The 15,433-nt window shown below is 36.7% G+C and overlaps 1 protein-coding gene across 1 annotated transcript in view; it reads left to right on the forward strand.

The window, feature by feature from the left end:
- Positions 1-15,433, forward strand: part of UTP20 (UTP20 small subunit processome component) — a 96,121-nt gene that overhangs the window by 40,684 nt on the left and 40,004 nt on the right. The window contains 7 exon segments of the mRNA XM_007465345.1: positions 1,541-1,631; positions 2,710-2,795; positions 3,377-3,502; positions 7,177-7,343; positions 8,999-9,207; positions 13,597-13,740; positions 14,330-14,409. Of these exon segments, the coding sequence (XP_007465407.1) occupies positions 1,541-1,631; positions 2,710-2,795; positions 3,377-3,502; positions 7,177-7,343; positions 8,999-9,207; positions 13,597-13,740; positions 14,330-14,409 (903 nt within the window).

Here is a 15,433-nt window from a genome sequence, read left to right on the forward strand (position 1 = left end):
AAGAGTGTATGTTTCAATAGAAGATTTTAAAAATTTATCTGTAAAACTGAAAAGGCTCAGTGATAAGTAATTACAGAGACATTGTATCAGTCAGAGCTTTCCAGAGAAACAAAACCAGTAGAATGGAGATATATATGGGGTGTGTGTGTGTGCATGGAGAGATTTGTTTTAAGGAATTGGCTCACGTGATTATAGGAGCCAGCAAGTCCAGAATTTGCTGGGCAGAGATAGCAGGTTGGAAACTCAGGCAGGATTTGATGCTTGTAGTCTTGAAAGTGAAGTTCGAAGGGTAGGATTTCTGTGTGACAGTCTTACGGCAGAACTCCTTTTCTGAGAAACATCAGTTTTTGCTCTTATAGCTTTCAGTTGATTGGATGAGGCCCATCCACATTATTGAGGGTAATCTCCTGTATTTAAAGTCCACTAGTTGTAGATGTTAACAACATGTACAATATATTTTCATTGCAACACCTAGATTAGTGTTTTGTTACATAACTGGGTACTGCAACTTAGGTTGACACATAAGACTAATCATCATAGGCATTTAAGCTAAATATAAATAATAGTGCTTCCCTTACCCCTATTTCTCTACAATATCTTGAAGAGGTCATAATTTCCAGCCATTTTTCTCTATATTAACTAGTAGGGCTTTCACAGTTTTGCTTTCTTTTGCCTAAAACAGAGAAAGGCATTGTTTGCTAAACCCTTGGGAGCTGAAGCACCACAGCTTGTGGTCTTTCATTCAACCCTCACAGAAAATCTGGGAGGTCTTGTCTTTGTCGAGATGAGGAACCTGAGACTCTGAGACATTCAGTGACTTTCCCCAAAGTCAACAGCTCAGAACGGCAGAACCACACATGCAGCTGGTTTCCACCTCTCTTCACTTCTCCCTGCTTAAGTATTTTTAAAGCCTTGTAGAGTCTATGAATTAGAAAGTTGAGCATGTAAATGCAGTAGAAGCGCTCTTCTCGTTCTGTCTTGGTAGATGATGTGGTTTTTTCGAGGCAACCCCATCTTCAGATTTAACTTTTACCACAGAACGTTGCTCTTTCTTCCTCCTTCTTGGTAAGCAAGAGCCATGCTTACCCAAACTTGGACCTCTGTTGCCTGACATCAGTTTTTATGTTATATAAAAGGGAGGAAGTGTATATTTTTCCACTTTCCTGTCTACTGCATAGGAACTAGATAAGGAATCGTTCCAAAAATTATCTGTGCTCAATTTTGGAATGTATTACCATTTTGATTACTTTCTTTCTACATTTGGTTTAATTTATGGTTTATTCTGAGGACATCCTGAATGATTTTCTGGGGTGGGGAGCCTGGATTTCAGGGGAGGATCTGCCTGAGATTTGGAATTCCTGGAGAATGATTTCCTAAATGCAAATAATTAAAACTTGTCTGTGTAATTAACAGTGAAACTATAGTCAAGGTGTTCAGAGTACCTGTCAGAGACTAAAATTAGTGGGTACTATCATCTCAAGAAAATAACATCTGTTCTTTAATTCCGTTTTTTTCTGTTTTTCTTGGTTTTGTTTTTTAGGCAGTTAATTGCTCATTTGCAAGTTTTCTCTAAGTTTTCGAATCCACGAGCCTTATATCTGGAATCCAAATTATATGAGCTGTATCTTCAGGTAAGTAAAATAAATTCTTGCCACTACAGTTACTTGTGAACTTTCCTCTCCCTTTTTCTTTGCCAAAATAACTTTTAGGTTTTCAGTAATTGTTGGCATAGGGCCCATATCTACGCTTTAAGTCTAATTTTTTTTTAATTAAGAGATATTTTCTGTATCTTGAGAAACAGTTTTAGACAGTACTAATTTAGCGGATTTTTAAAGAAATTTGGGGTGACTAAACATTGATCAGCTGTATTAACAGTGAGTATAACAAAGCGTTAGTTGTCTTGTGAGAATTCGTTTTTAGAAGGGAGTGAGGGTTTGTGCCAAGAGAGCTGCTATTTTTCACTGCTAGGCAAGTTAGCCTTATGGAGCGCCAGTTTCAGAATCTTTTCGACTGAATGAAAAAAGATGGAATAATAGTCCGTGGAAATCACAATATATGACCTTGAATTCCAAAAAACGTTGCAGAAAAAAATTAACGTCAGAAGCAGAGTAAGCATTGGATGTCATTCTAAACCATCTGGGGAAACGAGATTTTCTCTTTTCCTTTGGATGTTTTTTAAATGAAACATATTATTTCATCAGAATTTGTCCTTGTTGTGCCTGTAACTCAGATATAACTTGTTTATAGGGCCAGAGCTCAAAACTCTCAGTTGTCCACAGGAAACAAAATGCTGAACTGACTGATCAGAGAGGCTTCAGAGCCAGGTCTTCTTTCCTGGCATCTTCCTGACTGCTCTTACCTTCACGGTATTAGAAGAGCTCTGTCTCATCACAGGACCAGCCCAGTTTGTGTAAATCTAGATTCATGTAGGGAATTGGCCTTGGCCAAAAGACAGATAGACCTGAGAATCTGGCATGTGGGAGGCAGGTGTCAGAGTTGTGTTTCTGTTTTGTTCTTTGCATATATTCTGTTCATCTTCCTTTTCCTCCAGGAAAATGTAAAGCTATTATCAGGAAATCATCCTTAACCCATGTCTAAGAATTTAGATTCTAAGAATTTTAATTGAGCAAATTAGTACAAGTAAATTATGATCCCATGGTATGTGTATATCTGACTTCATTAATTTATTCTATAAAATATCATTCCTAGTTGTTGCTACACCAAGATCAAATGGTGCAAAAAATAACACTGGATTGCATAATGACATATAAACATCCACATATCCTCCCTTACAGGTAAGTTATTTGAAGCTAAAGAAATACTTGGGGGGCTGATTTTTAATCTTTCTACCAGACATCTTCTTATAAAGTAATTTTATAAAGGCCTAGGAAATTCCCTCCTTTCTAAGGTGATCATAATGCTATTTTCAGGTAAGAAATGAAAACTGGAAGTATATTTGTTTGTTAAGAGTGCTTCTCCATAGATAATAAGGTAGGAGAGAGAATATTAATTGAAAAGTATGTGTTGAGGTGGTATATCATTTCTTCTTGCTTATATACAGTGTCATAAAATCTTGGTGATTACTTAGGGAGTCATCATAATCACACCCTAAGAACTGAAGAAAGCTTTCATATTATGCTTTTATAAACAGCTGAATTATTGACTAACCCCTTATAATCCCTTTTACCTTTTAAAATTTGAAAACTTGCCATTTTGGAAGGTATTTGTGTGAAGACTTTCCTTTATGGATGTCAACTACAGTATAAACTATTCTTAATACCTATTTCATTTATATATGTATAGTACTCTATTATTTATATATTTTTTAAAGTATTATTGATTAAGTGATGATTTGTGCTGAATTCTATTTTTAAAGGGAAAACTTACAAAGATTGCTTGAAGACAGAAGCTTTAAGGAAGAGATAGTGCATTTTAGCATTTCTGAAGATAATACAGTAGTGAAAGCAGCCCACCGAGCAGATCTGTTTCCTGTTCTGATGAGGTATTTATACACTTTCAAAACTGATTTTTTAAAAGCTGGTCACAAAAACAATTGTGAGTATCGTATTATGATTCTTTCAGCAAATGTAATGGAATATTTCATTTTGAGTTTTATTTAATTATTTACTTTTAAAATTGGTCTTTTGGGGAAGTCAAATTGTTATAGAGACTTATTTTAAATATTTTGTCCCTAACATGAGGAAAGATCTTGCCATGCTGTTATTTTAATAATACTGTTGAAATTAAATCCAATATTTCTCTAAGGTTTGCTACTGAGAAATAGTATAAATAATTCATTTGTTTGGTATGTAACTAATTATGAGATATAAAAACTATTGATTTGTTTTATTTAACCATCCATGTTACAAAACTTTATTACTAGTTTTCATAGTTTTCATTGGATTTTCTGGGTCAAAAAATAATAGTGAATAACAGTCATCGGTCAGGTTGTTAGTCTCCTGTTTCAAAACTCTTTGAGACCCCATTTTACTGAGAGTAGCAAAGGGAATCCTTACTACGCCTTTAAGGGCCTGGTATGACCTAGGCCAGACCCACCTCTCTAACTACACCTCTTCCATTTACCACCCCACTCAGAGCCCATTGCACAACCTTTCTTCACAGTACTTAGTCATCCAGCATAGCCTCTTTTCTTATTGTGTATCTCCCCTGCTAGAAGGCAAACTCCATGGCTCTTAGTAAATAGTGGTCAAATAAATTTTGTGTTCTCTTTTATGATATAAATCCCTCTTTCTCTGTTTTTTAATTTACGCATTCCTTACAGAGCCTAGAAGAATTAACTGTGGTAGTGGTGGTTGTGGTTATCCTTGTCTTGCTACTGGCTTTAACAGTAATGTTTCTAAAGCAGTCGTTCTTAAAGTGTGGTCTGCTCCTTCTTGGTGGGGGCTGTTCCAGAGATGTTCTCAGGAGGTCCACGAGGTTAAAACTTTTTTCATAATACTACTAAGACATTACCTCTTGCATTGTGCTAACATTTGTGCTCACCAGGCAAAAGCAATGATGTGTAAAACTCCGGGTGCCTTAGCATGAATCAGGACAGTGGCTCCCGACTGTGCTAGCCATTCTTCATTGCCACAGACCTGGAGTTTAAAAAAATAAAATAAAAAGCTGGTTTCATTCAATGCCCTTAGGTGAATCTTGAGCCTTGAGTACTTGTCTTTTTATTATTCTATATGCAAAAATGGGAGGTATGCATAAGACACTTCTGCTGCTCACTTGTTCCCATGGAATTTTTTTCATGTTTTCCAAGTAACTGATGCATGTTACAGGATCATTCATGGGTAAAGATCTGTTCAAAGTGCAAGATAGACAGATGGATTTTAATGTAACAGAGTTCACAAAGTTCACTGATATGGTTTCAGATTCCACCTTGCATCCAGCCTTTAAGAAACTGCTTCCTGTTGAGGTTTGGTGTAGTATCAAAGTGGAATATCCACAATTATCTGAAAAGAATTATCTGAAAGTTTATAAAACATTTTTCTCTTCTCCAACTACATATCTGTGTAAGGCTGGATTTTCTTCAACCACAATATATTGTAACAGATTGAATGCAGAAGCAGATATGAGAATTCATTTATCTTCTAATAAGCCAGGCAATAAAGAAATTCGGAGGGAAAAAAAAGTAAAATAATGCCTCTAGTCTCACTAATTTTAGGAGGGACAGGTTTGGAATATATCACTAATTTTTATTAGAAATGTTACTTTTGCTAACTTGTTTTAACCTGTGCTAAGATAAATATCAATAGATAAAACTCACGTATACAAAAGCTCTCCAATAATTTTTAAGATTGAAAAGGGATCCTAATATTGAAGAGTTTGAAAACCATTGTCTTTAAATTTTGAAGGTTAAGTCAGTAGTTTTATCTTGCTAAGAAAGTAGCTTTTATTACTGTGTTATTTAGTATTTCTTCTAAATGGATGTTGAATTTTATTAGAATGACTATTAACCATGTATTAAAATGATCATATTAACTTTTTTCTGTGAGCTATTGATCTGTATTAATCTAATAGATTTTACTAATGATTCTTTCTTGCATTCCTGGGATAATCCTTATTCAGCTTTAATATCGTTTTAATGCAGCATTGGGTACTGTTTTCAGAAATGTCGTGGGGTTTTTTCCCCCAGTTATTTATTTATTTATTATTACTGAAGTATTTATAATATTGTGTTAGTTTCAGATGTACAGCAAAGAGATTCAGTTATACAGTTTCCTGTGCTATACAGTAAATCCTTGTTGCTTATCTATTTTATGTATAGTAGTTTGTTAATCCCCAACTCCTAATTTATCCTCCTCCCCCTCCCTTTCCCCTTTGGTAATCGTAAGTTTGTTTTCTATGCCTGTGAGTCTGTTTGTTTTGTATATAGATTCATTTGTATTATTTTTTAGATTCCACATATAAGTGATATCATTTAATATTTGTCTTTGTCTGACTTACTTCACTTGGTATGATAATCTCTAGGTCCATTCATGTTGCTGCCAGTGGCATTATTTCATTCTTTTTTATGGCTAAGTAATATTCACATATATATATACATATGTATATATATATATATATATATATATACATATGTATATATATATACATATGTTTATATATACACACACACCACATTTTCTTAAACCAGTCATCTGTCGCTGCACACTTAGGTTGCTTCCATGCCTTGGCTACTGTAAATAGTGCTGCTATCAACATTGGGGTGCATATGTATTTTCAGAAAAATTAGAGTTTTCTCTGGATATATGCCTGGGAGTAGGATTGCTGCATCGTAAGTTAGCTCTATTTTTAGTTTTTAAGGAACCTCCATACTGTTCTCCATAGTGGCTGCACCAATCTACATTCCAACCAACAGTGTAGGAGGGTTCCCTTTTCTCTACACCCTCTCCAGAATTTATTATTTGTAGATTCTTTGATGATAGCCATTCTGACAGGTGTGAGGTGATACCTCATTGTGGTTTTGATTTTCTAGAAATGTTGTGGTTTTTGTTTTTAGGCAATATTGGTATGTAGTTTATTTCTCTTCCTTAATCCATCTTGATATCACAACTATACCACCTTCATAAATGAAAAAGGACTGTTTCCTTCTTTCTCTCTGCTGTGAAAGTATATCACGGGGATTGTTTTTCCTTGGAAGTTTTAAAAATTCATCTGTAAAACTATGTGAGCTCCAAGTTTACTGATTTATTCAGGGTTTCTTAAGTTCTTTTTGCTTATTTATATGTGTGTTTTTTCCAGAAAATTACCCATTTAATTGAAATCTTTCCAGTTTCCTTATTTTACTTATAGTTATGCTCTTATTTTACTTCCTTTTAATCTATATATTCTTGTTTTCATTTTTCCTTGATTAGACTTACCTCTGGCTTGCCTATTTTAATGCTTTTTTTCTCTTCCAAAGAACCACCTTCTAGCCATTGTCTTTATTATTTCCTTCTTCCTGCTTCCCTTAGCCTTGTTTGTTGTTGTTATTTTAAATTTCCATATTAAATATCTAATTTTTATTGTCATTCTTCCTTGTTTTAGAATGTATCCATTTAAATCTGTTGAGTTACTATTCTAGCCTTTTAGGAAAATGAAACAGCTGTGTTTTAGGGTTAATGTGCAGATAAATAATGTTTTAGGATGAATGTGCAAACAAATAACATTCTTTGGACTTTTTAGAATTTTGTATGGCCGAATGAAGAATAAAACTGGGAGTAAAACTCAGGGGAAATCTGCTTCTGGCACCCGCATGTCCATCATTCTGAGGTTCCTCGCTGGGAGCCAACCTGAAGAGATCCAGATATTCTTAGACCTGCTGTTTGAGCCTGTGAAGCACTTCAAGAATGGTAGCTATCAGCTAGCTGCCGCTCTGCATGCATGTTGTCTGCTCAGACCTCTGCTGTCTCAGGCTGTTTCCCACGCTCTTGGGCGTCTTTCTAAGGGGGTCACTCTTCCTAATCTCGAAGGTGGTCTTTTTGCTGACACGCAGTTTTTTTTTAAACTTTGATTGAATTAGGTGGAGCTAACAAATGATCCTGGGGATTATCATCATCCCTGTGCTAATAAGCCCCTGATTAGAAAATGTGTATTTTTTGTTGTTATTGTACATTTAGGCCATTTGAAAAATGATACTTATCCATATACGATGAATAAGTTTCTCCTTAGAAACTTAAAGCATGCTGCAAAATTAATCTTAATTGTCTTGGCATGTATTCATTCACTGAATCGTTCATCTATTGCATAATGATTTGTTGAATACCTCCTGCACCCCAGACACTCTGTTGAATATAGAAAAATGAATATTTGTAATCTCTGCTCTCAACCTCACAGTCTAAACAAAGTGGATTAGTAAGTGTATACAATGAGCTGTGATGCTCTGTGGTATGTTCTCCAGTGTGCGATCTTAGTAATTAATAGTGATAATAATGGCTAACATTTACTGAGTTCCTACTTCATGCCAGACATTATGACAGGCCCTTTATGTATAACTCAGTTGACTGTTAAAACAGCCACATTAGGTTTCAGTACTTGATTGTCCCCATTTTATACATAAGGAAACTGAGGCTTAGAGAGGTAAGTGTTTTGCCCATGGTGAACCTGGTATTTGAACACAGATCTTCCTGACCATAGTACCTCTGCTCCAGTCTTAAAATTGCTTTGTTTTGGGCAAACATAGATATTTATTTATAGGGTAATGTGTTGCTTTTTTTTCCCCCCTTGGGGGTGGGGGAGGGGAGGGGATAATAGATATAGCTGTTAAAAGGTTTTCATTCAGTGTAATATGGCCCTGTGAAGGAAGTTGGCTGTAATGAATAGAAGAGTTTTTGTTCAGTGTAATCGCCTCTGTTGTAAAAGGGTAGCTATTAATGATACCCTTATGGATAGACTGTTTTGGTGTATGAATCAGTAAGCTCATGATCTCATACCAGTTGGTTTGAAGTAAAGCTCAAGCAATAACAATTCAAGTCTTTTAAGTATATTATGAAATCAGTATGGTACCTGTTTATAAAGGAGTATTTATCAAGGACTGCAAGAGAAATAAAACACTTGATTCGCAGCCTTAAAGGAGCTTATAATGTAACAAGACATCTTCCTTGAAACTGCTGAAGATAGCATAGTCCATGAAAGCTGAGAGGGAGAAAATGTGTGGAAAGTTGATAGATGGAATAAAATGGAATTCCTTAGGTTTTGAGGAATAGTATAAATAGGGTGAGAATTGGGCTTACAGGCTTAGTTCTGTCACAAGTTTCTTACTTTCCTTTACTCCTCAGTTTCCTCATCTATAGAATGATAGTAGTAAAAGCTATCACATCTAGCTCATTGAATGTTGGGTAAGAATCAAAAGGAGAAAAAATACAAGTAAAGTACATTATCATCTGTAAATCATTATAACAGTAGAAAATGCTGTATTGAGGGAAAGTGAAAGGAAGCTATAATTATAAATAGTAACAAACTAATATTTCCCTTCACATGCTGTCTCTGCTCCTCTCTGTTTCACTAGGAGCGTGCCATTCTGCTGTCATTCAAGCAGTAGAAGATTTGGATTTGTCTAAAGTTCTTCCTTTGGGTCGTCAGCACGGTATCTTAAATAGCCTTGAGATAGTATTAAAGAACATTAGTCATCTGATCAGTGCATACTTACCAAAGATTTTGCAGATACTGCTCTGCATGACCGCAACTGTATCCCACATCCTTGATCAACGAGAAAAGGTGAGAGAGATTCACTTTACACGCTTTCTTCTTGGGTAAAAGTCTGTGTCTTACTTGGGAAATTGGTTGGGGCCTGAATATCTAACATCCTTCTGGGTTAATTCTTTCTTATGTAAAGTATCTCTTTATTTATTTATTTTTTAAGTATTTTTCTTTCTTTTTTTAAATTTAATTTAATTTCTTTCTTTCTTTATTTTTGGCTGTGTTGGGTCCTCGTTGCTGCGCGTGGGCTTACTCCAGTTGCGGCAAGAGGGAGCTACTCTTTGCAGTGCGTGGGCTTCTCACTGCAGTGGTTTCTCTTGTTGCGGAGCACGGGCTCTAGACGCACGGGCTTCAGTAGTTGCGGCGTGTGCGCTCAGTAGTTGTGACTCGTGGGCTCTAGAGTGTGGGCTCAGTAGTTGTGCCTCACGAGCTCTAGAGTGCAGGCTCAGTAGTTGTGGCTCATGGGCTTTGTTGTTCTGCGGCATGTGGGATCTTCCCAGACCAGGGCTCGAACCCGTATCCCCTGCATTGGCAGGCGGATTCTTAACCGCTGCACCACCAGGGAAGCCCAAGCATCTCTTTAAAATGGCCTTCTCTACAATGGGAATCTTCACTGTTATAAATATTTATGAATAGCTAGAAAATGCAGATTATAGCAAGCGTCTATTTAAAAAGGAGGTGAAATGGTAGGGAGGGAGTTGGTTCTGTATACATCTCAGAACAAAGTCAGAGGTAGTTGAGCCTGATGTTTCTTAGATCTTAATTTCAGGAACCTAAAAGTGTAGTACATCTTCTAACTCTCATTTAATTCAAAGTGGCTGGAGAATGAATAGAATACTGTTAGCACTGTCCTTGTTATTTGAGACAGAGTTTCCCAGACCTCTTTTAAAGGTAAATGCTTGCCTATTGTAAGTGCAGTGTTTTAAATAAAGGTAAGTAGCAAGATCAGGCAAGACAAGTCAGCTAGCTAACTGCCAGGAGGCTTCATGAGTTGGTGCTTAGGAAATGTTTTCTGAATTATATTCAAGACAATATGTTTATGTTTTCTTGAAACAGGTATGTGGACATAAGTATACTCATTGGAGTTTAGGGAAACTTAATGTTTTTATGGACGGACTTGAAGTGAAAACCCAGACTCAGATGTCTGCTGTCGATTCTCAGTTAATGACAAATAGGCACAGTTTTAATTTGGCTAGAATTCATCTCATTTGTTTTAGGGATATGCCTGATGAGCTGCCTCTCAAATACATAGCTAAAAATTGACAGCCAAAGTTTTACACTGCTTTTTCAGGCTATGCATGGATATAAATCTGCTTTAGTAATGAAATAATATTCTCTGGTTAAAAAGATCTACAGATTTAGAATATACCTTCCATTTTGGTAGGCACTATTTTATTTTCATCATTCTTTCATTCATTCCTTCAACAAATGTTAAATGAGCCCCTACTGTTTGTCAGGCACTGTACTAAGCATTGGGATGAAGCAGCAAACAAAAGTTCCTGTCCATTTAACGGTAAATACTTATTTCACACCTACTATCTCCCAGACATTGTTGTAGGTGGAGAACGAGATGGTAAGGACTCCGTATCTTGGGGAGAAGATTATAGATAAATACAAAACTAATCAGAATAATGCCAGATGGTAAGTTCTAAGAGGAAAATAAACTCAGGAGGCTCCTCTGCAGATCTCTTAAAATCCTTCTCTGTGTCGCTGTCTCTTCTCCAGTACTCTGCCCTGTGCCTTCTAGCCACCTTGCCCTCCCCAAGTCGCACAACTGTCTCCTCATTTTAAGAAGATTGTTGGATTCTCCCTGGGCTCTTCCTTTCCACTCCAAGGCCTGAAACTCTGCAGGCAGGAAGCTGGGGACTGTGTAGGACTCATCTCATCTGTTTCCCCTCTCTCAGGGATTACTGTCCTCTGTTGTCTGCTGTCCAGTGTCCAGAAATCATTGTTTTATATATTCTATTCAGTTTTTTAGTGTCTTGAGAGGGGAGGATAAAATCTGGTCCCTTTCACTCCATCTTGACTAGAAGCAGTAAAACCACACGAAAGGAGCAGGCAGAACAGTCCTCTGACTAACACAGGGCTGGGAACAGCTCATGTTCCCAACAGCCAGAGCAGAAACCTCATGAGACCTGGGGCATCAGGGAGAGTCCTTGGAAGGGGATTGCCTCAGTAGTGGAGCCAGATTAGCCCAAGCATAAAGGCTGCTATGACACCACCTAACAAAGCTTAAGCAGATCAAACCTTTTCCTAATAAATTAACTGCATCCCTGTTCAGAAACTTTTAGATGATTTAAATGAAACTAGAATTCACAGTGTCTGACATCTAGTCAGGTATTACCAGGCATGCAAAGAAAGGAAGATTTTGCCCATAATGAAGAGAAAAACCAATGGATAGAAGCAGACCCAGAAATGACACAGGTAGTAGAATCAGACAAGGACATTAAAACAGCTGTTAGAAATTACACTCCATATATTCACAGAAGTAGAGGAAAGCATGAGCATGTTATGGAAAGACATGAAGATGTAAAGAATTTAAAATGAGGGAATGTGGTAGGAAGTGACCCATCTAGAGGTGGATGGGTGCTGCTCTTACTAGGGTGTTCAGGGCCACCTCTAAAGAGGTGATATTTGAGCTGACACCTCCCCAGCCACTGGAAGAACATTTCAGGCAGAGAAAATGACTAGTAGCACAGAGTCCTGAGGTGGAACATTCTTGACACATCCTGAGAAGAGACAGAAGGTTGAGGTGGCTAGAGCACAAGGAGCGAGATGTGTAAGATGAGGTCAAGAGGTGGGTAGGGCCTCGTAGGTTATGACGAGGAGCTGGATTTACTGTGAAGTGTACTCGGAAACCTCTGAGAGGTTTGAAAGCAAGGGAATGATAAGGTCAGTTTGATGTTCCAAAACTTGCTTTGCTTGGTGGAAAGAGGCTGTGTAGGGCCAGGAGTGGAAGCTGAAAAGGGGTCTTAGAAGTTTTTTTGTCTGTGTTACATGAGAGCTTCAGGGCCATAGGGAGAATTGTGTGAGAATTGTAGTTTTTACCTTATAGTGAGGGATAGTGACTACCTATACATGGCTATGTTAAGTCATGAAACGTTACAGTTTGTATAAACCCTCGGTAAGTCCTCTGACTTTCTGGTTAACTTAGAAGACGTTACTCAGGAATGCAGCCTTTCTCCTGAGTCAACAATCAGTAACTCAAAGGATCATTTATGCAATTTCACAGTTCATTAGACAGTGAGGTGCTAGCCTTCCAGACACGTAGGAGCTTTCTTTTCTGTTCTGTTCTTTTTTTTTTTTTTTTTAATTCTTGGACAAGTCCAAGGAATTCCTTGAGGTTCTGTAATGAATTATTGCACGGTAATATGCTCAAGTGAGTTAAAGTTCTACATTTGTGTGTTTGAGCTAAGTTACACATTTACTTTTTTGTATCTTTCAGATCCTCCAGGGCATTGACTGACACTGAAATAGGTGTCTTGAGGGTTCTTGAGGGTCGTTTTGGTTTGGGTTTGTTTTTGTTTTGTTTTGTTTTTGTACATTTAAGCAACGAGGTACTTTTTAAATGTCCATAAACTCAGTCATATGGACTGTTGCTCTAGGAATTAAAGTCTCCAGTTGCTCATTTTCAGGATTTTTCTCCAGTTTACTCAACAATTACTGAGAAGTCTGGGCAGCTGATTACAAAAGAGAAGAGTACATGCAGATCCTACTTGATTGGATGGGAATAGGGGAAAGGGAAGGGTCTGATTTCGTGTCATGTTTGCCAAGGTTAGTTTCTTACTACTCCAGGGGATCATGATACCATGCTTTTTCAAATATCAGTAATAGTTTCTGTTTTTCACCAAACATGATCTAGCAGATAATGAAAATATTGCCAGTAGAATTGAAGCAGAACAGAATGACTTGTAATTGTGTCACCTTCTTATGCTTGCCTGTCGTCTCCTCTCTTTGTAATTTGTATAATGAGATAATTAGCTAAAAGTGAATGGTAGAAACTTTATGGGTATGTGAACTATCATGATTCCTCAGACTTGTGCATAGCAAAGTAATGGCATCCCTGTTCATATTCTCTTGAATTTAAAATGTACAGTTTCAGAAAAGTAAACCAATGTAGGATACAAAACAGTTGTTCCCACTGAGATTTTGTTTTTCCCTAAGGACACAGTGTGATTTTACTGGGCCTGATAATAGAACACATCTCACCACTTGGTTTTTTTAAGTATGCTTTCCCCTTTTGTTCAATAAGAAAAGCAATATGACTTACTCAGTTGGCGTTTCCATGTGGACCAGAGCTTCATAACAGGATCCCAGCTTGATTCTTCACCACCTGAGCAGGAGTGCCGCCTTGAGGAGTCAAGAATAAAAGCGATATCTTTTTAATAGAAGATCTTTATTTTACAGATACAGCTGAGGTTTATTAACCCACTGAAAAATTTAAGACGTCTTGGAATCAAAATGGTAACTGATATCTTTTTGGATTGGGAGTCCTATCAGTTCAGAACAGAAGAAATTGATGCTGTATTTCATGGTGCAGTTTGGCCCCAGGTAAAGCTTGATTTCTGTGTTCTGCCTGGATACCGTCTGGTTTTAACACTGCTTCACCAGCAGTCTGCACCCAGCCACGAATGCTAATCTGGGTCTTTTCTTTCACATCAAGCCTTTCTTTGCTTCTGCAAGTTTTAGAACACTTTTCTTTGCCTCCACTACCACCTAAAGCTCCAGAGCTAGTTTCTCCAATACCATAGCGTTTATACTTAAGGCTAATTTGAATATGACTGTTGTCTCTTAAGCAAATGTAACCTAACTTTTGTAGCATCTCACATAGTATGCCTCTGGGTTTTGACAAGCGTGAGGGAAAATACGCAGGGCTTTTTCTTATTTCCTTGTTTGATTTCTCTGGTTGTCCCCACTTGGTGATGATAACTGGTGTAGTTATAGCTAAGACTGTAGGAGAGACTTGATTTTAGGAAAGATATCTCACTACTCAGTTTGTCCTTTAAATAAATGTTTATCTCTTGGCTCTTTTATTCTCTGGTGTGATTTCTGTTCTTGTTCTGCTTTTCAGTTGTTTGGTTTTTTTCTACAATTCTGTGTATGTTCTTATTTTGTATTCTGTTTTTATTTTGTGTCCTAGATCAGCAGGCTTGGATCTGAGAGTCAGTATTCTCCTACTCCTCTGCTGAAGCTAATTAGTATCTGGTGCAGAAATGCAAGGTATAATCTTTTTTTTTTTTTTTTTTTTTTTTTTTTTTTTTAAAAGGGGGGTGTATAGGTATATAATTTGTCTAGGTGCCATGGTATGCAAGGTTCTATATATATATATATATATATTTTTTTTTTTTTTTTTTTTTTTTTTTTTTTGCCTTTAAAAAGGGCAGTGTTTCTGGGATAGAGAATTAGCATTTTTATGTGTGGGTAAGCCTTGATGATCAGCCATGTTTTATTTATGTCATTGTACTGTGGATTTTATGTGTCCTTTTTGAACTCTGACAGGTATTTTAGATCATGATCTTAACAGTGTTCTTTCAAAATGGCATACATATTTTGTAAAAAGAACTTGTAAATAACTGTGCTGTAAGAGTTATGTATTTCAAAAATTGAAGTCTCATAAAAACTTAAATTTTAAAAAAAATAAAAATAAAAAAAAATAAATAAAAAGGGCAGTGTTTTAGACTAACTGGTCAAGGAAACTAATAATGTAATTTATGCTCTTACCACACAGTGACCTACTTTCAGTGCAGTTAAAGAGAATAAGGCAGTTGAATCTCAAAATACATAGTTTGAAGAAAAATACAAGTTGCTGAATAATAGGTGTAGTGTGTTCCAGGAAAAATGCTTTTATATGTGTATGTATGTGTGTATAAATACAAAATGAAATAGAAAATGGATCATGAGAAACAATGTCACCATAGCATGTGGAGGTTTGGTGAGCTGGAGTGGGGAAGGGAGACTTTTCATGATATATCTTTGGAGTGTTTGAATTACTTATAACAATAAAAAAAGGAAAAAATAGATAAAACAACATTTTGCAATTTAATATAAATTAAAATTGTAGAGTATATATTATATCAAGACTTACACATTTTTTGCTATTTTTACAATTTCATTAAAACTTGAAAATTAGGGATTTCCCTGGCGGTCCAGTGGTTAGGACTCTGTGCTTACTACAGCAGGCCAGGTTCCGTCCCTGGTTGGGGAACTAATATCCCTCAAGCTGTGTGGCATGGCCAAAAAAAAG

This window comes from Lipotes vexillifer, unplaced genomic scaffold (assembly GCF_000442215.2).
Source record: "Lipotes vexillifer unplaced genomic scaffold, Lipotes_vexillifer_v1.1 scaffold141, whole genome shotgun sequence".
NCBI classification, from domain to species: domain Eukaryota; kingdom Metazoa; phylum Chordata; class Mammalia; order Artiodactyla; family Lipotidae; genus Lipotes; species Lipotes vexillifer.